This window comes from Schistocerca piceifrons, unplaced genomic scaffold (assembly GCF_021461385.2).
Source record: "Schistocerca piceifrons isolate TAMUIC-IGC-003096 unplaced genomic scaffold, iqSchPice1.1 HiC_scaffold_845, whole genome shotgun sequence".
Classification (NCBI taxonomy): Eukaryota; Metazoa; Arthropoda; class Insecta; order Orthoptera; family Acrididae; genus Schistocerca; species Schistocerca piceifrons.
This window is the reverse complement of record NW_025729108.1, coordinates 809,412-833,765: the sequence shown is the minus strand read 5'-3', so window position 1 is coordinate 833,765 and position 24,354 is coordinate 809,412. Positions and strand designations below refer to the sequence as shown.

Genomic DNA, 24,354 nt, shown 5'->3' with positions numbered 1-24,354 from the left:
ATGTGCTGTGTGTGCATATGAAGGGCTTATTTCAATAGTGGTACAAGTCCATTTTTGTTCATTTTCAGCTACAGAGTCGTAAAGTTAAATGACCGCTGAAAAATCTGCAGTTGAGATAACAGAAATATTCAAGCATATGGCTTCTTGCTAGAGATGAACCTTTATTTATGTTTGTTTGGATCATTAATTTCAGAAGCATTATAGACAGAAAAGTGGAGGTAATGGACTTGTACCACAATTGAAATAAGCCCTTCATATTATATGACGACATGCACATTCAGCACCAGCTATGGTTGGTCAAATACTGCTGTGACTCTGAATGTATTATATTAATAAGAAGCAACATTGCCTTTTTCTCCTGAAAATATCAAGTAACGTAACAAATGTGTTTGATTCTGCTTCCAATATGACAATTTTGGTTAATACTCCACATGCCTACAGGACTTTGCAATGTTAACACAGCAGAACTCAGACATCTGTGTAAGTGTAGTGAAATGAAAACAGTCATATGAATGCCTCACTTTTGTTCCGACACAGTTCAAGACTCGGGAGAAAAGTTTTACACCTGGTGTTCTACATGGCAACTTCACACACAAGAACTTTTTGCCGACACTACTACCACCTACATAAGTATGCTTTTCCTGTGTTACTTTCAAGTAATGCACTTAAGCTATTCCCGATTTAACTGGAAGATCTGTACTTCCCACTTTCACATCAACAGCCTCAAAATGCATATTGTAGACTTCGGGATATGTTACAGGTCAGTGTCACACCAAGATTGTGGAGAAAGGGGGGGGGGGGGGGCGGCATGTCACTCTCCAACAAGTGTTTACCAATAAGTAAGTGGCGGAAAATTACGGGTATTGGACGGCTTAACATGTGGAAAATGAGATTTTTATTATTCACTCACTGTATTTAACATTTATTATGCCTTTAAAATCGCACAACAACTTCAATAAAACACAGTTTAATCATTCACACACTTATTTCACTTTTAAACTGCAAATCCTCTAAGAGCTGTCTTGAATCTTCACGAGTCTCTCTCAACAGCCTCAGATACGTACAGATACGTACAGCAACCAGTAATCAGAGTCAGAACTGCGTCTGCAAAAACACAAGGATTATTAAACAATTTTTGCTGTCACTAATTACTAGCAATATAATTGACAGAGTAGATTGCTAATATTTGCTATAATGAATGTCACATTTGCAAGAACGATCTCACTGAAGTAATTAAGTCCATCGAAACGCTTAGAAACTAACCTCTCGTCTGACGAAAACGGTCTAAAGACGCAGTGGCAATTTCTTCTGATCTGTTGACAATGATATTTTGAGTTATCACTTTACTGAGTGACTGAAAGGTAGTTCAGGTACCTGTGAGCATAACAATATGTTAGAATTCATTTTCTAAACACGAACTATTACGGTACTGTACGGCTACTTACATATTAATTACACTATTAATATTTTCACAGTTGTTTCTTTAATACAAAATTAAAGCCAACGGAAGAAAAAACGTAGAACATACTTGCCAATGACAGGTTTGTTGCGATGCAATTTTCTGTGTTGACAGATGTAACTCTTTCATACGGTGGTTAAGTCGCAGAAATCGCAGGAGTCACAGAAATCGCAGAAGTAGCAGAAATCGCAGAAGTAGCAGTGGCGGAGGGATACACGACCTATGTTCCTTAACTGCGACTCTTAACTGCGACAATTACAGTTAAGAATAACAGATACTGAAAAGTAGCATTCACAGAAATCGCTGATATCGGAAAATCGCAGTTTAGCCCATCACTAACGCTGGTTTTGAATGCATCTGCTGGTTCTGCGATGCGATACTGTCATCCTTCGTGTACCGTGTAGTCAGCAGCAACCTCATGGTGTTGTGGAAATTTGTGTGTGACATTCTCCAGGTAATTTATAAGCGTTAATAAACTGCAAATAAGAATAAGTGAAGAAATGTGTTTCGCAAGTAAATTAACATGGTACTTAATTTCTATCACAGTAACAGTTGAGTTTGATGAGTGTAATAGTTCGCGAATATCTTGTGATGACTGCTGTTTGAGGCTGCTGTCTTTCGTATGTTTTAATTTTTAATGGTTACATAAGGATGAGATTTTATTCTGTATTTAATTGTGATCACATCACCTATAGTGTGCTTGGTGACGGTGTGTGAATGTTGTAATTTTTCAGGTTATGTTCATAACTACTAAATACCTGAGTTGTTAGTGCTTGTTTTTGGTCTGACCGGTAAAATCGCTACGTGTATCTTCGTAAAAGAAACGGCTGAGTGTGTGACGTGCTGTCAGGAGCAGTTTGTCTACGAAGTAATCTCCTCATATACTTCGTGGCTAACGAGAAAAGGCGGACAGTGAAATTCAAAGGTTGTCCATGTTAGTACGGTTATTTTGACTTACTTAGCAGTAATAATGATTGCGATGATAATTTCCTGTGATGTGATGTAGACATATAGCGGCTCCAGATTTTAGGGCTAACGTAAGCATTTTTTAAAGTGCCCACAGTTACTACATCATTTCATGGTTTGAGTATGTTCGCATGGAAGGAAATGCTGCAATTCTGTTGCATTTTGTTAGTTTTCACTGTGCTTTGATTATTCGTGTCGTTAGTATTCGTGTAATCATATGTAAATACCAGTTTGTTGTAGTGTGTGGGTTTTAATGGAGTTCTGTATAAGAGTACTGCAACATCATTTACGAACTGGCGAGATACAAGGTACAGATTAACTATAATCTGCCTAACGTAAAGCATTACATGTCATCAGAACTCAATAGATCATTCATCATATTTACAGTTAGTATGAAGTCGTTTCAGTAAATCAGTTTTGTTAGAAAATGCTAACCAATGTTTAATCTTAATGGTAATCAAGAATGAGAACTTCCGCATTGCAATGTGCAGTCTACAGTGCAGGTATTGGTTTCCTTTAATAGCAGGTAAAGATTCTAAAATGATGACGCTTCCTGTAAATTGGGCATACATCCGTGAATGAATACAGATGAAGTAAGTTTCAAGGTAATGCCTATGTTGAAAATGCATATTCACTTATAAACAATCCATATGTCCGGATTTTCTTCATGTCCCTATCACACTGAAATTAACACAATGAACCAAGTATTGAATGAAATATTTGATGTTATTGAGTAATTTCGCTGCAATCTATTGACTGCTGTGATTGTTTGTAATGCTGAAGTTAATGCATGTACACAAAATTACACATCTTCCATAATTGTCACAACAGGAAGGTATCCATGAGCCAGTGTTACAAAGAAGCAGTAGCAACTTTAAATGCTCGGTTTCCATTGCATGTTATTTTATGATTGTTCTCACTCTTCATGACCTGCAAAATGTGAATGCATTTATATCAAAACTTTTCTTATCTGATTGCTTTTTCTTTTCAGACTGTAGAACTGAAACGATGGACCAGGAGCTAAGTAAGTGGATAAAAAAAGAGGAAACTGATGAAGTACAAACTGAGTTACACTTCATAGTAAGTGGCTTACTTGTATTTCTTAACAGGGTTTCATTAATTTCTGTGTGCAGTGTGACGCGTGAATACATACAATTGATGTCATACAGCTGGAAACATGAATAATTCGGTTTACTAAACTCATGAACTTATTGTATTAAATATGACATTTTACACAGTGCATTGAAATAAGCCTTGTATTAAACCTCACATAGAATTTAGCCAGAGTTTCAATTTAATGTTTAGTAAACATGGAAAACTTTTTTAATGCACAACCCAATTATACTGATAAACTGGTTGCCATAAAGTGGGTATATTCTGCTCATACACTTCTTTTGAATGACAAGCTTAATATGCAACTTAAGAATGATTATGACTGTAGTGAACCTTAGCAGTGCCATTAAATTTATAAATGGTATGGCTGCAGTTAATGCATTATTGCAGTGTATCATGGTATGGAATGAGAATTGTAATTTATTTACTGATAATGTGAAATAAATTATTTATAAATAATTTTGAAGTGACACTCGCATGGTCATTAATCTGAGAAGTATATTTTGTTTACTTTGAATATTGAACCATATGTAAGTAGGACTCTCAGCAGTAAAGTTAAATTTCAGACAAATATCACATTGGAAGCATAAATTGTTACACAGCAGAATGAATTTGTATGTTGGCAGCAAAGTTTTGATGAAGCCATGGGGCTACACATCAAATATTGACAGGTTTGTTCATAACCACTTTCTGCATTTGCTGCACATTGTTACGCATATTGTTTGTGAAACTGTCACAATGTTACAGTTACTGGTGTAAATAATCTTACATACGCATGTCACTTGAAATCTGATGTAGTGCAACTGGTTGTAGGGTATTCACCTATCAGCAGCAAACAAATTCACTTGGTGCCACTAGTATTTTTATCCTGCAAATGAGAATTGAGCGCACTGACACAATCATGCAAACTACTTGTGAACTATCTGTGCTGAAAAAATCTGTTTCAACATCCATCTTGAGTGCAACTGCAGAAGTACTGGGATAGCATTAATGCAGCATTTGCATTTGAATATATTTGAGTACATCATTATAGATTATACAAACTATGTGAACAGCCTGCAATTCTTTTGACAAGCATTATCACAACAGTAATCCTAAACAATCACTGTGAGGAAATGATAGGAAAATAAATATACTAAATTTTATTAAATACAGTAAAAGAGTGGTTAGACCCAACACAGTTCAGGCTTTGGCTTTGACCCCTGATGTAATGATGGTTTGGCATTGAGGATGATATGTATGCACAACACACATCATGTAAACGAAAAGCAGTTTGAAGATCCATTGACTTTGGACCTAAACTGGAGAACTATTCAAAGGCTACAAGGTTAAAATGTGGTTCTAGACCCACTCCCCCCTTGTAACATTGGTTGTAGTGGGAGTCTGATTCATAGTGCATCTCAAGGCTTAGCCTATGTTCAAAAGTGGCAGTGTGGCTGTGAGCTGACAAAGTCTAGAAATGTGAAAGCCAAGTAAAGGATATGGTAACAAATTGATCAGTAGCACAGCCTAATGTTAACCAAAACATCCAAATGGTGCCCATAATGTAACTTTCTACCTACAAGAAGTCTTCTCATACTCTGTGTGCTGTGTTAGTTGATGAACTGAACTTCCCTATGACCTTAACTTTGTATCAGTTGAAAGCCACCTTCTTTGCCAAATTAATTAAATGTTAATTTTTAATTGGTGTATATTTTGGGCATGAGCACATGCTGGAAAGTAATGACACACAATTTCTATTCGGAAATTATTGAAGCATTTTAATTAAAACAGACTTAATATTTAACATATTTATTCTTCGTGTTTGTATATTTATTTCAAACATAGTCACCGTGGCACTGAACACCTTTCTCCCAGTGAGACACCAGGTTGTTGGTGTCGTCACTGTAGAATGCTTGACTTCGTTGGCAGACCCACAGCCTCACCTACGCTCATACTAGTTAATCACTATCAAAGTTGAGTCCCTGAAGGTGTTCTTTAAGTTTTGCAAACAGTTGAAAATTCATTGGCTCAAACCGGGTCAGTATTGAGGATGATCAATAAGAATGAATCAAAGGCGTCAGACTGTACAGCGGAGCTCGTGTGAGGCACTGTGTCACAAAAGAAGTATTGTAAACTGGTTGCAAAGCACATCCACCCCTTCTGTTGTTGTTGTTGTGCTCTTCAGTGACAAGACTGGATTGATGCAGCTCTCCATGCTACTCTATATCCTGTGCAAGCTTCTTCATCCCTGAGTAACTACTGCAACCCACATCCTCCTGAATCTGTTTAGTGTATTCATGTCTTGGTCTCCCTCTGATTTTCACCCTCCACCCTTCCCTCCAATACTAAATCGATGATCCATTGATGGCTCAGAACCTGTCCTACCAACCAGTCCCTTCTTCTATAGGGTGGCACACGAAATGTGTTACCATTTTGTTTTTTATTGTCAATACAATCTGAAAGGAACATATACTACAATGAAGAGCTGTCCATGGAGATTTGTTCTAACTCAGTACATGCTCAATATGTCCACCATTTCGTTTCCTAACTTTCTTCAAAGAAAGGCTGAAGTTAGTGAGTACCCTATGGCACATGTCTTCCCTAATTTCACTGAAAGCGTAAAGAATAAGTCTTCTGAGCCCCATTAAATCACATGGACGTTTCAGGAAATTTTTTCCCTTAGGTACCCCCAAAGAAAAGTCACATGGATTGAGGTCTGGACTATTGAGGGGCCAATTTTGTCCATCATTGAAGCGACCTGGAAACCTGAGTGAAATGATCCGCATGTCGAAATGCTCGTGTAAAAACTCCAACACAGTGTTTGCAGTATGTGGCCTTGCTCCATCTTGCATGAATCACTGTGTGTTGAAGGGCAAGGCAGTAGCAAGAAGCTGTGGAATGAATCTATTGCGAAGCATGCTCAAATAATGTTCGCTGTTCAGTTTCTTCAAAGAAAAAGGGTCCAGTAAGTCCGTGACTGGAAATTGCTGCCCACGCTGTAATCCTCGGAGCATAATGTCGTTCATGAAGCACTTGCAGGTTTTCAGTTGCCCAAAAGTGTACATTTTGTTTGTTAACCACACCATCTAAATGAAAATGCGCCTCATCTGAAAACCAAACGTTGTTGAGAGTTCCTTCCCTATCCTCCACACACTGAGCAAACAGTAGTCTCTGCTGCATGTGTTCTTCAGTGAGCTTCTGTGCACAGGTCATCTTGTATGGGTACATTTGGAGGCCACTTTTAAGAATGCACTGAATGGAGCAACTGGATATTCCCAATTGCACTGCTGCCTTTCTACACAATTTCCCGGGACTTCTCTGTACAGCTACTCATACTGCTTAAATATTCTCCGGCGAACAAACAGGCTTAGGCCAAGGTCACTTCGGATCCAGTGCTGATCCTTCCTGTACAAATTTATCGTACAACCTGTGAATGGTCTTCTTGCAAGGGACCCATCGTGTGTTAAACTGTTGTCAAAAACACCTCTGAGTCACAACAAGGCTTTTTGTTTCATGGAAAAGTAACACAATTGCCAATCGTTGCTGTGTCGTCAGTCTTCCATTGTCAGCCATTGCTGGTTACTAGTCTCCTAGTGGCAGTATCATGAATTACACGTCATTTCGTAACTCATTTGTTTTTCCAAGCTCTGCTGGTACTGCTGTAGAGATCCCAGTGGAGTATCTAATGTGCGGCGTAAATTGTAAAAGAAACAATTGGTAACACATTTTGTTCCCCACCCTATAGTTAAGTTGTGCCACAAATTCCTCTTCTCCCCAATTCTATTCAGTATCTCCTCATTAGTCATATTATCTACCCATCTAATCTTCAGCATTCTTCTGTAGCACCACATTTCGAAAGCTTCTGTTCTCTTCTCGTCTAAACTATTTATTGTCCATGTTTCACTTCCATACATGGATACACTCAATGCAAATACTTTCAGAAAAGACTTCCTGACACTTAAATGTATACTCAATGTGAACAAATTTCTCTTCTTCAGAAATGCTGTCCTCGGCACTGCCAGACTACATTTTATATTCTCTCTACTTCAACCTTCGTCAGTTATTTTGCTCCCCAAATACCAAAACTTATCTATTACCTTAATTGTCTTATTTCATAATGTAATTCTGTCATCATCACCCAATTTAATTCGACTACATTCCATTATCCTTGTTTTGCTTTTGTTGATGTTCGTCTTATATCCCTATTTGAATGCGCTGTCCATTCTGTTCAACTGATCTTCCAGGCCCTTTACTGTCTCCGACAGAATTACAATGTCATTAGCTAACCTCAAAGTTTTTATTTCTCCTCCCTGGATTTTAATTCCTACTCAAAATTTTTCATTTGTTCCCTTTATTGCTTGCTCAATATGCAGACTGAGCGATATCAGGGATAGGCTAAAACCCTGTCTCACTCCCTTCCCAACCACTGCTTCCCTTTCGCTCCTCCATTTTTATAACTGCCATCTGGTTTCTGTACAAATTGTAAATAGCCTTTCACTCCCTGAATTTGACGACTGCCACCTTCAGAATTGAAAGAGAGTATGCCAGTCAACATTGTCGAAAGCTTTCTTTAAGTTTACAAATACTAGAAATGTAGGTTTGCCTTTCCTTCATCTATCATCTAAGATAAATCATAGGGGCAGTATTGCCTCACGTGTTCCAACGTTTCTACGGAATCAAAACTAATCTTCCCTGAGGTCGGTACCTACCAGTTTTTCCATTCGGCTGTAAAGAATTCATGTTAGTATTCTACAGCCATGACTTATTAAACTGATAGATCGGTAATTTTCACGCCTGTCAACATTTGTTTTCTTTGGGATTGCAATTATTATATTCTTCTTGAAGTCTGGGGGTATTTTTCCTGTCTCATACATTTTTCTGACCAGATGGCAGAGTTTTTTCAAGGCTGGCTGTCCCAAGGCTATCAGTAGTTTTAATGGATGTTGTCTCCTCCCAGGGCCTTGTTTCAACTTATGTCTTTCAGCACTGTCAAATTCTTCACGCAGTATCGTATCTCCCATTTCATCCTCATCTACGTTCTCTTCCAATTTCAAAATATTGCCCGCAAGTGCATCGGCCTTGTATAGACCTTCTATAGGTCTCTTCAGTATTCCAGTAGGCAGTGTCTGTCTTACCCCTAGTCATATATGCCTCTACTTCCTTAAATTTGTCCTGTTACCATCCCTGCTGAGCCATTTTGCACTTCCTGTTGATCTCATTTTTGAGACGTTTTTATTCCTTTTAGCCTGCTTCATTTACTGCATTTTTATATTTTCACCATTCATCTATTAAATTCAGTATCTCCTCTGTTACCCAAGGATTTCTACTAGCCTCGTCTTTTTACCTACTTGATCCTCTGCTACTTTCACTAGTAATCTCTCAAAGCTACCATTCCTCTTCTGCTGTATCTCTTACCCATGTCCTTGTCAATGGTTCCCTAGTGCTTTCTGAAACACTCTACAATCTCTGATCCTTTCACTTTATCCACTTTCTCTTACAATTCCTACCTTTTTGCAGTTCTTTCAGGTCTGGATAGATATCTGCCTATTACACATTACAGCCTTCTCCAAATGTCGGCAGTATCTTTCAGTCAGCAGACAAGATTGGCCTGTATGCTTTTGTGCTGCATGTGTCCCTTCATGTTTCCACTTCACTATCTCATCAGAAACAGTGGACGTAGGAATGTTCAGGAGTGTGGAAAGCTTGCATACAGACATATGTCACCCTAACACCTGACCACATTCAAAGTCAATGAGCTCCGCAGAGCACCTCATTTTGCTCTCTCACGATGTATAATGACTACTGAGGTCTCTGATATGGAGAAGGTGGCAGCACAATGCACCAAATATGAAAAAGTAAGTTTTTGGGGGTGGCCCGATGCTTTTGAGCACATAGTGTATGATGAAGTTGTGCTCTGTGCAAAATTCTACCAGACGGCTTCCTCTTTCATTCCTTACCCACATTCCATATTCACCTCCTACTTTTCCTTCTCTCCCTTTTCCTGCTATTGAATTCCAATCCCCTATGTCTATTAAATTTTTGTCTCCCTTCATTATCTGAATAATTTATTTTATCTCATCATACATTTCTTTAATCTCTTCATCATCTAGGGACCAGGTTGGCATATGAACTTGTTCTACTGTGGTAAGTGTGGGCTTTGTGTCTATCTTGGCTAGATTACTGCATTCACTATGCTGTTCATAGTATCTTACCCGCACTCCTGTTTTTTATTCATTTTTAAACCCAGTCCTCCATTGCCCCTATATGATTTTGTATTTATAATCCTGTATTAATCTGACCAGAAGTCTTATTCCTCATACCATCAAACTTAACCAATTCCCACCATATTTGTCTTTACCCTACCCATTTCCCTTTTTAAATTTTCTAACCTGCCTGCCTGATTAAAGGGTCTGACATTCCATGTTCCAATTTGTAGAACGTAAGTTTTCTGTCTCCTGATAACGATGTCACCCTGGAGATCTGAATGGGGGACTATTTGACTTCCGGAATATTTTACCCGAAGAGGACACCATCATCATTTAATGGACAGTAAAGTTGCATCCCCTCGTGAAAAATTACGGCTATTGTTTCCCCTTGCTTTCATCCGTTTACAGTACCAGCACAGCAAGGCTGTTTTGGTTAATGTTACAAGACCAGATCAGTCATTCATCCTGACTGTCGCCCCTGCAACTACTGAAAAGACTGCTGCCCCTCTTAAGGGACCACATGTTTGTCTGGCCCCACAACAGATACCCCTCCATTGAGGTTGCACCTACGGAACGACTATCTGTATCGCTGAGGCACGCAAGCCTCGCTACCAGTGCCACAGTCCATGGTTCATGTTAGGTCCACTCCTTCGTGACGATCATGTTTCCCACTGGCAGTGGCATTTTTCATGAAAACAATGCACCATTTCACAAGGCCATAAGTGTGTGATAGAGTGGTTTCAGGAACACAGTGGTGAGTTCCAATTGATGTGTTGGCCACCCAACTCGCCAGCCCTGAACCTGGCCGAACAGATCTGGTATGTGATTTAACATAACGTCAGAGATCATTCCCCCCTCCAGAATTAATGGGAATGAGGTGACCTAATTGTATAAATATGGTTCCAACTTCCTCCTGTGATCTATGAAGGCCTTATTGCTTCCGTGCCACTATGTCTCCCTACTGTGTTCTGTGCCAGAGGTGTACATGCCAGCTTTTAGATGAGTGATGATAATCTTGAGCTGATCAGCCTATGGCAGTTACCATGATTGAAAGAAGATTGTTTTATTGTAATGATTGTGATGGTATAATGATACTGCCACATGAATTTCAGCTAAACAGTACATGCTGCCCACGAGCCCTGCATGACTCACCCTCCAGTCCAGCTTCAAGACACAGACTGCCCGTGAGATCCACTGCTGTTCCTCTACACCCATTGTTGCTCCACAATGCCCACTGGTGCCACAAGCTCTGAGCTGTGAGAAGTGACATCTGCCAGGGACATGGGGCTCGAATTCGAAGAGGGAGCCCACCGTGGTTCAGCCTCCTCCACCAAACCAAAATCCCCCTTCCCCACCATTAAGGAGCCCTTTACATGTGCCTCTCCTTGATATGAATAATGTGCATGTGTGAGGCTTTACTCATCTATAAATTCAGAACCAATAGGTTTGCCGAGCTCACCACCCTGACAATCTAACAGCGTCCCAACAACTGAGAAGCTAGCTTGCTATCGAACCCTAACTCCCCCTTTTCAGCAATATTAGGTTTTCGGACTAACACTGTGTCCCCAGCCTTTCCAATGAACCATTTAGCCCCTGACTGTAACAGATGGATAACCTGTGACAGGCAATTTTGGTATTATGTCTAGCCTGGCTCCAGTTGTGCTGTGTTACTGCTAGGGTGACTTGTTCTTGAAGCAAATCATTGATTGACTACAGGTTGACAAGAGGAAAATTGACTGGATGTGCTAACATAAGGGATACTGGAGCAGCCTCCAGGGACTTGGGTTGTGCAGTGTTAAAGATAAAATTGAGCCCCGTTGTCTAAGCCTTGTTGTGAAAGATAAGCACAGCCTTCAACTTGCAGTTCACCTGGTCAGCAAAGTATGCTGGTAAAAGGATTTGTGGTCACATCTTTAATTCCATTGTCAAAGCAGAACCTCACAAATAGCTGGGAAACAGAAGCTATCGAGCATCCTCGGTGGCCTGGAAACTGAAAAAATTCATAACAAACGCTGGCCAGCTGCCAGGATGGTCATTTCTCTGCTCGGAATGTGTCAAAAAAATGAGAAAAGTCATCCATGATCATAACTAGTAGGTGCCTAATACACACACACACACTTGATGAAGTGGACCTATATAATCCATACAAAGTTAATTCATCAGACATTCCTAACGGGTAGACTCTAAAAGCCACTTGAGGGAATTCAAGTTGGGCTCAGCTCCCTTACTGCTCTCACACTCCTCCACCAACCTCTGGACAGCCTTATTCAGGGAGGACCAGGTGACATGTTGAGTGATTTTGACCCCACCAACCTCCAGGCTTGCTTATACAGGGAGGACCAGGTGATGTGTCGTCTGATCTTGACAACAGTTTTATAAATACCTAAGACGGTATTAGGAAAATAATGAGCCAAAACCTAACTAAGAGCTTGATTGTCAGTCTCTAAACAAAATTCCTGGTGTTCAAAATAAAATCTGAATTTCTTAAGGGCAAACATAACCGCCAAAGCTTCCCATTCATACATAGAATATTTCATCCCTGCAGGTGAAAGTTCCCAAGGTGCATTGCTATAGGGCATCAACATGCAACACCTCCCCCACCATTCCGTTCCTGCAGGAGGACAGCTACCACTTTATACTCCAGAAGAATTAGGTGTCTGTCTGCAAGAAGAACACGACCTCAAAATTTGGTATGTCTAATACTAGTGGGTTACTAAGCACCACCTTAATGGCTTCAGAAGATTCTGGATGACTTTCATCCCATATGAAATTTCTTAAATCGTTAAGGCACCCCACTAATTTAATAAAATTCGGCACAGACTTTCGAAAAAAATTTGTCATACCTATGAACCGTGCCACACCTTTCTTATTTCTAGGAGCTGGAAATTTTCGCAAATCACTAGTATGCTCCTGGTCAATTTCGATCCAATCAGTGAAACTAAGATGTCCCAAGGATGAAACTTATGTGCCAGTGTCATTTCAGATGGTTTCACAGTAAGTCCCACCTCCCTCTGGTAAACCAGAACTGCCTCAAGATGTTGCAGGTTTTCAGACAGACTAGAACTGTAAACAACCATGCCATCTAGGTAATTAGAGACACACTCGAATGTGAAATCACCAAAAACACAATCTAGGAGGCAAGACATAATGGTAACTCCCGTTGAAAAACCAAAGGGCACCCTGTTAAAATTGTGGTGGTTTCAATCTGTACAGCAGGCAGTAATATACTTGGAATCCTCTGTTAACATGATCTGATAATATGCGAGATTGAGATCCAGGACAGCAAACTACTGAGCCTGACTGAACCAAGTAAAAGAATTATGCAGATTGGGAAGTGGCACAGATTCCAAAACTACGTTCTCATTAACTGCACAATAACCCACAACAGGATGAAACACCCCACTGCTGCCCATAGATACTGAGAATATGGTAGAAGCATAGGCTGAAGTTGAGGTCCTGATGACCGCATTGAACAACACATTATTAATCAAAGTACATATACAAAAACAAAGATGAGGTGACTTACCGAACAAAAGCGCTGGCAGGTAGATAGACACACAAACAAACACAAACACACACACAAAATTCAAGCTTTCGCAACAAACTGTTGCCTCATCAGGAAAGAGGGAAGGAGAGGGGAAGACGAAAGGAAGTGGGTTTTAAGGGAGAGGGTAAGGAGTCATTCCAATCCCGGGAGTGGAAAGACTTACCTTAGGGGGAAAAAAGGACAGGTATACACTCGCACACACGCACATATCCATCCACACATACAGACACAAGCAGACATATTTAAAGACAAAGAGTTTGGGCAGAGATGTCAGTCGAGGCAGAAGTGTAGAGGCAAAGAAGTTGTTGAAAGACAGGTGAGGTGTGAGTGGCGGCAACTTGAAATTAGCGGAGATTGAGGCCTGGCGGATGACGAGAAGAGAGGATATACTGAAGGGCAAGTTCCCATCTCCGGAGTTCGGATAGGTTGGTGTTGGTGGGAAGTATCCAGATAACCCGGACGGTGTAACACTGTGCCAAGATGTGCTGGCTGTGCACCAAGGCATGTTTAGCCACAGGGTGATCCTCATTACCAACAAACACTGTCTGCCTGTGTCCATTCATGCGAATGGACAGTTTGTTGCTGGTCATTCCCACGTAGAATGCATCACAGTGTAGGCAGGTCAGTTGGTAAATCACGTGGGTACTTTCACACGTGGCTCTGCCTCTGATCGTGTACACCTTCCGGGTTACAGGACTGGAGTAGGTGGTGGTGGGAGGGTGCATGGGACAGGTTTTGCATCGGGGGCGGTTACAAGGATAGGAGCCAGAGGGTAGGGAAGGTGGTTTGGGGATTTCATAGGGATGAACTAACAGGTTACGAAGGTTAGGTGGACGGCGGAAAGACACTCTTGGCGGAGTGGGGAGGATTTCATGAAGGATGGATCTCATTTCAGGGCAGGATTTGAGGAAGTCGTATCCCTGCTGGAGAGCCACATTCAGAGTCTGGTCCAGTCCCGGACAGTATCCTGTCACAAGTGGGGCACTTTTGTGGTTCTTCTGTGGGGGATTCTGGGTTTGAGGGGACGAGGAAGTGGCTCTGGTTATTTGCTTCTGTACCAGGTCGGGAGGGTAGTTGCGGGATGCGAAAGCCGTTTTCAGGTTGTTGGTGTAATGATTCAGGGATTCCGGACTGGAGCAGATTCGTTTGCCACGAAGACCTAGGCTGTAGGGAAGGGACCGTTTGATGTGGAATGGGTGGCAGCTGTCATAATGGAGGTACTGTTGCTTGTTGGTGGGTTTGATGTGGACGGACGTGTGAAGTTGGCCATTGGACAGGTGGAGGTCAACGTCAAGGAAAGTGGCATGGGATTTGGAGTAGGACCAGGTGAAACTGATGGAACTAAAGGAGTTGAGGTTGGAGAGGAAGTTCTGGAGTTCTTCTTCACTGTGAGTCCAGATCATGAAGATGTCATCAATAAATCTGTACCAAACTTTGGGTTGGCAGACTTGGGTAACCAAGAAGGCTTCCTCTAAGCGACCCATGAATAGGTTGGCGTACGAGGGGGCCATCCTGGTGCCCATGGCTGTTGCCTTTAATTGTTGGTATGTCTGGCCCTCAAAAGTGAAGAAGTTGTGGGTCAGGATGAAGTTGGCTAAGGTGATGAGGAAAGAGGTTTTAGGTAGGGTGGCAGGTGATCGGCGTGAAAGGAAATGCTCCATCGCAGCGAGGCCCTGGACGTGCGGAATATTTGTGTATAAGGACGTGGCATCAATGGTTACAAGGATGGTTTCCGGGGGTAACAGATTGGGTAAGGATTCCAGGCGTTCAAGGAAGTGGTTGGTGTCCTTGATGAAGGATGGGAGACTGCATGTAATGGGTTGAAGGTGTTGATCTACGTAGGCAGAGATGCGTTCTGTGGGGGCTTGGTAACCAGCTACAATGGGGCGGCCGGGATGATTGGGTTTGTGGATTTTAGGAAGAAGGTAGAAGGTAGGGGTGCGGGGTGTCGGTGGGGTCAGGAGGTTGATGGAGTCAGGTGAAAGGTTTTGCAGGGGGCCTAAGGTTCTGAGGATTCCTTGAAGCTCCGCCTGGACATCGGGTTACCTTGGCAAACTTTGTATGTGGTGTTGTCTGAAAGCTGACATATACATATACATATACACATACATATCATCCTTGATGAAGAAAACCTCTCTGGAATGTCATTTGTAAGGCAAATCTTGTACTGGATTTTATCGGTGATGTCCAATCTGTTAGTTAACATCTGTGGTAACCGATCAAAAACTTCCAGTACCAGCATCACCTCTACTGGATGAAGGTGACTGAGCTGAAATGGCAAACATTGCGGTAACACACTATGAATTCCTGTGGCAACCTGACAGGAGCTCAATGTGAATGTTTCAGCTGGGTTAAATTTAAAATAAACAACCCTGCCTTGACAAACTAGCACAAACCCACTACCACTTACAAAAACACACTGCAAAATTAAGTTCACTGAAAGATTTTTAGTTACTATCCACTTCACCGGCCAAGAAAATTTTCCAATACTCAGTTTTGCCAACCAGAGGCAACATGTGCCCAGTGAGAGCTCAACATTGTGAGGACGGATGCAAACAAGGCAATTGACAGGTATGGCGGAACTTCAAATGCCACAGATAATCTAAATGAGAAACTGACATACCAGAGTTGAGGAGGGTGCACGTTCGTTCCTGGTTAAGTTGTACCCAAAAATAAGGCAGGGGTTCCCGTACCTCGGACTTGGCACAGATCCAGCCCTTAGGCAGTAGAACACTACCGTGCCTCTTCCATTCTGTGTGATGTCGGCTGTTTGATTCTCCTTCCATGTAACCAGACATCGCCATACAAAATGCCCCTCTTTGTTACACTGGAAACACATCCTACACTTTTTCCTTATGGGTGGTCCCCTTTTAAATTGCTTGGAATCTCAATCCCCATCCTGATAATGACACTTAAACCCCCATCACTGCTGGCCTGCGAAACTCAGACTTCAATAGCGGACACCAAAGCCTCTAATTCAGTAAAATATGTGCATTTATTAGCGAAGGTAATCCATGAATAGTCCTGTGGCCGCATTTTCTGCAATATATTATTGAGTATTTGTATCTCTGTGACTTGTAATTCCAGGTATGGAATGGTCATATGCATTCATCTATGAACCTAGGAAAAGGTTCATGAGGAAACTGCAATAGCCAAAAATGTTTATGCCTGAGTAGCCTCTTAATATGAGGTGAGAATTTCAGGCCAATAATTGATTTTTACAACTCCCTTGATGTTGCACTTTCATGTAAAATTCGATTGAAAACATGGCTTAACACAGGGGGTACAGCGTCTGAACAACAACATTGTCAGTGATGGCCAAAGTGTCAGCATGGAACATAAATTTGACTATGATCCATATGATGGATTTTACCTGTCTTTAAATTCTACATTGAAAGTTCCATTATAGCTTGCAGCAGTAACAATATTTGGTATGGTAATTTCCCAAATGAATTCTCCTGATGTCCTTAAAGGTGTCCGTAGCATTCCTACTACTTCCAGCAGTTATATGTCGGTGGGAGAATCTTGTTCACCACCTATTGCTCCTAATTTGTCTAAATAAAGGCAGCTGTCCCTGTAACTGCAGAGCTAATGTAATCTGCTCAGAATAGAGATTACATTGTGCAGTACCACACAAGTGATTATCCCAATGGATCAATTGTGCCTGAATTATATGTATTTGCGTATGATGGGGCTGACTACTTTCTAAACACACTACATTCTGACACAAGATTGTCATGGCCGGAGCTCAGGCAGCTAGTGCAACATATACCTCCATGGTGCAGTTGGTACTAATCACCAAGGGGTCGTCCACAAGTTGGGCACACCGCCCTTACATGGAAGCTGACAAACTTTTAATTCGTAGATAAATTGTTGATTTTTCAATGAGGACAAACTGGGACAGTTGTGGGACCCCATGTTCCGCAGTGGATACCTGCAAACACACACCTCGTAGTGAATGACAGTATGACACCTTCCCCCTTTACTTCCAGGAAAATAACCATACTCTGTTACCAACCAAACATCCAGCAGGAAAAGGGGAAATTAAGTGGAAGGACTGGATGGGTTGGGGTTCGCATGAGTCTCCATTGTTTATTAAAATGTTTTTATTTAAGAAAAATAACTGAAGTCAGATACATTAGCAGGATCACAAGCAACACTCCGAACTTTCAAATTTAAGACATTGCACACCTTAGTATAGTGACAATTTAAATAAGGCAATAGTTAACGACTAAAGCTGTGTCTGACACCAGTTCTTAGATTTTAGATTCAAAATTTCCATCTTCAGAAACTGCAAATCAGAAAATGCTTCAACAAATGAACAAATAATTATCTGGAAACAGATGGCTCTTTAATACAACACAGAAGCATAACTCATCTCAAAGGTTAAAACTGAATAGCTATACTGGAAGACAGAGCAATTTATAGCTGCCTCGGGACCTTTAGAAAAAGGAAATTCTTAAAATACACCTCAAAGTGCATCTAGATAATTTAATAAAGTAAACAGGTGCACTGATTTCTAGAGCTACCTTCAGGCAGACAGACAGAGCAAGTCTCTTCAAATCTTGCACCAGTGAGCAGTTCAGTAATTAACAAGAGAATGAGCATGCACAGATCGATATAACTGGCTTCAGACACAGTGACAATCCTAAGGCATACTGTAGAAAATCCCTAAGTGATTCAGTATGTGAATGTGCATGCATAGCAGCTCAAGAACACCCTTTAAAAAGGAAAACCAGTAGTTAGTAGTCAGAACCTACTTGTAGCAGTAAATAAATAACAGGTGAGAAAAGCTCACTCCATGACAACTTTAAAATAACAAACACTTCAACAATTAAATCTGGTAAGCAGTAACTCACCCTGAGACTAAATTTCTTTCACTCTCCACCTCACAAGTGGCCAGTGAATGAACACGAAAAACATTCAGATCTCAGTAACACTTGATGGTTTTACACACTTTTGCTTTTTCCAGTCTCTGAGCGTCAAATGTGCTTGTTACTTACCAACAGGCTATGTTTTCACAAGTCTGGATGACATCTGAATGTGACGTGTGATTCACATAGAGATGATCAGCATGTGACCATTCTAACAGTGCTCGACAGTATGTACAACAAAGGCACTCGACCCAACAAGCCCCCAAAAATCAAAATGTGAAGGCAGCCTATCGGTAGCCGGCAGTGGTGAATTCCCTGAGGCTGATATACAGAGGCAATGTTAACAGCCACAGCATGATAAGCATGCCCTGAGTCCAAGTCCAAAACAATCAAAGTGTGCCACAACAGTAGAAAATTGGAGCAGACTAAGGAGCATCTAAATTCCACTGTCATTCTCACTTAATACAACTGCACGGCCACGATAGTTGGGTAGATCAATGGACTCGTCAGATGATTCTCATCAAAAACTCGGTCTAAGGCTAAACATGGTCACACTTAAAACAGTATTCAGGATTACCAAATCATCGAATCCACTGCTGAACATGGGGAATTGAATACCAATAACAAGCTTGTCTAGTTGCTAGACACTACCCTAACCCCTTCCAAGGCAATGCCACAAGGTATTAAGTCATGCAACACAACTGAAATCGGGCAGTTTTTCAGATGAGAAAGCTTGTTGCATAATGTGACTTCCACAGAGAAGAACAAATAGCAAATACAGATAGCCAAGACCACACCAATGTACTGTCTTTCATTAACACCTGTGCCTGCAATTAATAACTTGGCAGAACTTTTGAAGGGCTACTAGTCACTCCATTCTGTCAATTGTGGCTGAATGGCAAATACTGTCGATGTACCCTGCGTGGCTCTTATCGTGCCCCATGGTGCCCCGAGCTCCAAGCCAAAGAAGTGACATCACCAGGTGCAGGATGGGAATTCAAGGAGGTAGCCCACCATGCCTCAGATAGTAATAATAATAAAATCATAATGATCATTATTTGTACTAGTATATCAGTATTATTGTAGGCAGTTAATTAATACAAAGGTCAGTTAATAACATGTTGCTGTATTCTTTCCATCTTCTGCCCAGCATCTCTCTTCAAGGCATCTTCTTTGCGTACACCATTTTGCTTCATTATTTTGTCGATATACTCTTTCTGAAAGTTAAGTGGACTACTTTGTTTCTATCAGTAAAATGATTTCCAATAAAAAATTATTCTTTGGCTGCTAATTATCTAACATCCTCAACAGATTCCAATATCAGTTTAATGATTTTCGTCCTATGCTATCACTGTTTCATTTGTTCTCATTCCAGCACTTCCTTTGACATTATGGGTTTTTCAGTGTTGATATGCTGGTGCTGTTCCATAAATAATCTTTCCAGAACTTTGTCTTCTTTTGAGATCAGCAAGTAAAACCCATAGTTCAGATCCACAGAATAGGACTGGTGTAGCCTTTAGCCTGCTCTCTCTTTTTGTTCTGTTTGAAACGTGCTTGTCCCACCAAAAGGAATTCATGAAGTTAGAATAGTATTAAGTAGTGTGCCAACGTAGGGTGTGTGCGTTTAATAATTTTATCATAAATAAGCAATCAGTGCAACAAGGTTTTGATGTAACTGTTCTAGACATTTTATTATTCTAATCATAAAAGTAGTATGAGTGATGTGGCACTTGACAGTCCAGTTTCTTCTCCCCCACACAGTTGATGTAAACTGTATTGTAATTTGATATGAACAACATCGATTTTATGAACAACATTGAAGTCATTGTTTCAGGTAGTAGCTGTGCTATTTTACTTCATTACACTACCATTATATTCATATGTAGATAATGAAGCTAGAAAATATGATTGAAAACAATAGCATAGGGAGAAGGCTGAAATGAAAGATCATAATGAATTTTCAAAGGCGTTGTCATAAATCAGTCTTACAATTTTTTGCTGCCTCCCAGTGAACTATACCATAGTGAACTCATCACTGAGAATTTTGAACTCAAAAGAGAACACTTAACAATAACTACTATTTAGTTATAAAGTAGTGTGATGGTTGGGGTTTATCTGTGTGATATATTTTATATAATATGGGAGGACTGTGACTGCTTAAAAGTACTTATTACAGTTTGTTATTTTTGCCACAGGCGCAAGATTATCCATGCAGCATGAATGTAAAAGAAGAGTTGGAGGAGGGTGTGAATAAAGAGGTAATTTTAGAATTTATATGACTACATGGAAGTAATCTTGTTGAGCTGTGGTGAAAATAATGAGATGGTAATCAATTGTGTGTGTGTTCACTTTAGCAGTCCTGTTTTTGCTTTAGGGTAAAGATAACAAGGGTGACGGTATTACAGTATGCTCCAGGTTGGAAACGAGGAAACCGGTAAAATAGAATATTTTGTTACACTTTACCCATATGGATTTAAACATTATCTTTGAGCAGGTGAAGTAGTTTAGCTTGTGAGTTTGTAGAATTGCTTCTTTGCATTATAAGTACAAATAAAAATTAAATGAGATAGCATTGATGAAGTTATATGAAAATTGGTACCAAGTCTGAAGACTCAAGCTATGATTTCCTGTTTTAATGAGTAGTTCCCTTAATGGTTCCGTGTATGTGAACTCCAGCATTGGATGTTTTTATTCGCCACGTGATACTGCTGTGACAGGTACAGAATCATTCAAGAAAAATCTACACAAAGTAGTGCAGAAAAAGTAGGTGATCCTAACCTACTGAGTAGAGACTAAGATGTCTGTGCATACATTGCAAGTGGTATGGACAGGCAGTCTTGTAAAGTACTTTTGAACAGTTTTCTGAAAGCTGTCGTAAGCTGCTAGTTTAATTGCCCACACAAAATTGAAATAGTTGAAATCCTGCAACTATAAAAAGGCTTGTCCTTGTGGCAAATTAAAAATTGTGTGCCGGACTGAGACTTGAACTCGGGACCTTTGCCTTTCACGGGCAAGTACTCTACCATCTGAGCTACCCAAGCACGACTCACGCCCTGTCCTCGCAGCTTTACTTCTGCAAGGTTTGCAAGAGAGCTTCTGTAAAGCTTGGAAGGTAGGAGACAAAGTACTGGCAGAAGTAAAGCTGTGAGGACGGGGCGTGAGTGGTGCTTGGGTAGTTCAGATGGTAGAGCACTTGCCCGCGAAAGGCAAAGGTCCTGAGTTTGAGTCTCTGTCCGGCACACAGTTTTAATCTGTCAGGAAGTTTTATATCAGCGCACACACTGCTGCAGAGTGAAAATCTCATTCTGGATGGTAAATGAAGTTAATGAATCCTTTAAGAGGGCTAGGTGAATAGATTTGCTAGAAAGAGTTAAGTAGTTGTTAGCATCCCATTTAAACAATGAGAATGTCATTTACTTCCAATATGATTTACATAGAGGAAGATGGACAAACGCTAAATGGACTGTAAATCACACGCTGAATATGTATGTGGTGAGTAACTGGATTACAGACAGGAAAGACCCACTGTGGTTTAATGTCAGAATTCGGAAAACACTGAGGAAGCAGACTGTTGTACACTCAGTTCAGAAAAGTATGCACACTGGTGACAGCCAAGTGCTAATGGAAATTCTTCTGTCTGTAAAAAGATCTATGCGTGAAGCATACAACTACCATCATCATACATAAGCAACAGATTTTACAGAGAACATGAGACATTTCTGGTCAAAGACTTCTATCCAGGCAGTCATTGACCAGTCTGGTGTGGCTTTGGAGGAAAGCAGAAGGTGGTCACTAACCCCTCTCTGTTTGTAGTTATCAAGTTAGTGCAGGAGGATCATACCAACATATTGTTGTTTCACTGTCACACAGACTCCTGTATTAGGAACATAGTAATAGGATCCCTGGAGTAGAGAAGCAACTGGAAGAGTTGAAAACATAATAGTTGCCATGTCCAAACAGAATCACAAATCATTTGTCCAGAGAGTACTCTACAGCATTGGTCTCCTACTTAGCTTGCATTTATTACAAATCTCTCGCCTAGTGCAAAGAGTCAGGCAGCTGGGAAAAAGTTCAGGTGGCTTCTGTATATAAAAATGGTAAAAGAATGTACCTGCAAAATTACAGAACAATATCATAATGATTATTTGCTCCAGAGTTCCTGAACATATCCTCAGTTCAAATATAATTAATTTCTTTAAGGCAGAAAAGTTTTTATCCACAAATCAGCATTGATTTTGTGCAATACTCATCTTAGTCATCTATCAAATTACATACTGTGAACCATGGATGATTGGCAACAGGCTAGATTCCACATTCCTATATTTCCAGAAAGCATTTGAACAGTGTACCACTGCATACTGTAAATAGAGGTATGAGCATATGGAATAGGTTCCCCGATATATGAATGGTGCAAAGACCTCTCAAGTAACAGAGGCCAGTACTTTAATCTCAACAGCAACTGTTTTTTCAGAGACAAGAGTATCATCAATAGTGCCACAGAGAATGGTGCCATATCTATATATGAAATGATCTGATGAGCAGCATTCTGTGCCTGTTTGCTAATGGCATTGTGTGTGAGGAAGGATCATCACTAAGTGACTACGAGGATACAAAATGACTTTGACAAACTTTTTATGTGGTGTGATGAATGGCAGATGCAGAAATATTCAAGTAACTGCCGATGAGTAGGAAAAACAATCCCATAATGTTGTATACAACATCAGTACTCTACAGATTGACAGTCTGGTCAATAAAATGTTTAGGTATAACATTGCAGAGGCCGGCCGGAATTGCCGAGCGGTTCTAGGCGCTACAGTCTGGAACCGTGCATCCGCTACAGTTGCAGGTTCGAATCCTGCATTGGGCATGGATGTGTGTGATGTCCTTGGGTTAGTTAGGTTTAAGTAGTTCTAAGTTCTAGGGGACTGATGACCTCAGAAGTTAAGTCCCATAGTGCTCAGAGCCATTTCAACCATAACATTGCGAAGTGATATAAAGTGGAACAAACACATAAGGATGGTAGTAGGATGGGGAATAATCAACTTTTTTGTATTTGGAAAACTGTGGTTCATTTGTAAGGGACACTACGTACAGAACACCATAGAAGTGCCTAGTAGTAGTAATTGTTGTTGCTGTGGTAATAGATGCCATCCACGATGCACCGTTTGGTGGCTTGCACAGTTTTAATGCAAACGTACATGCACAGCAGCCAGAAAGAAGATAATCAAGCTGCAGATTCCATGTGAAATGCATTCTCAAGCTTCATAAGTTTGGTAAGCCCGTTTGTAAGGCTAATAAGTTGTTAACTGGCGTATGTGACAGAGCCAAGGATCAGTCATCTGCTTGTGTCATGAAGAGAATACGTGACAGAAAGGTAAACATAAATATAAACTAGAGGTAAAGCTGTCATCAGCCTGGAGGTTTTAAACACCGGAGTTCTCTACTACACACAGTCCTACTGACTACCATGTGCTGTTACCCTCTTTCTACATCTGAACTGATTTACCCAACTAGTTACAAAGTACCTGCTGTTCAATGATCAAGGACCTTTGGATTTGTAGTGTCACAATTACCCATTGAGCCACCAAGTACTAGAAAAAGGCAGAAGCATTTAGCAGTAAAGTCCAGAGCTATAATCCTTATAATTCCATATGGAATGCACTCCAAAAGTAGATGATGAACACACCAGAGGTCACATGACCATAAAGTGTAGTTAGCAGATTCAGTTACACAAAAAACGGTGCTGAACTGACACCTTTCTGCCATCTGAATTGTTCATTTGTGGAACAGTGGTTTGCACATGTATACAAACAGGCAAAGGTCATTCCAGTTTGTAAGTAGTCACAGGAAATACGTTCAAAACTACAGACATACCTGGTTGGTGCAAAAATCTTCTTGAATGTATTTGTGATGCTGTATGATGGCTCTTGAAAAAAAAAAAATCAATTCATCAGCAAGAATGGAAATGGATCCCATAATTACTGGTCATGTGAAACTGTTTAGTCTGCTTCTCCACAGTGCTGCCACAATGTAGTCAGCCTGTAAAATGAGACCATAGCTCTGAAGCAGTATCTGTGGGAAAGCTAGCAAAGTTGATGTGCCTTTCAATGACTTAGTACTTCTGCTATGCAGTTAGTCATTACTTTATGCCTTAAATTACGTGAAAACAGTAAGATACATTAGAACTGAATGGTACAAATGGATAGG

At 40.6% G+C, this 24,354-nt stretch overlaps 1 protein-coding gene across 1 annotated transcript in view; it reads left to right on the top strand.

Annotated features, from left to right (window-relative positions):
* The first annotated feature begins 1,756 nt into the window (after nt 1-1,756).
* LOC124770941 (zinc finger protein 431-like) overlaps nt 1,757-24,354 on the top strand; it is a 105,861-nt gene continuing 83,263 nt past the window's right edge. Inside the window, exons 1-3 of the mRNA XM_047249240.1 lie at nt 1,757-1,913; nt 3,417-3,505; nt 20,343-20,405. Of these exons, the coding sequence (XP_047105196.1) occupies nt 3,434-3,505; nt 20,343-20,405 (135 nt within the window). The 5' untranslated portion in view covers nt 1,757-1,913; nt 3,417-3,433. The remainder of the gene's footprint in view (nt 1,914-3,416; nt 3,506-20,342; nt 20,406-24,354) is intronic.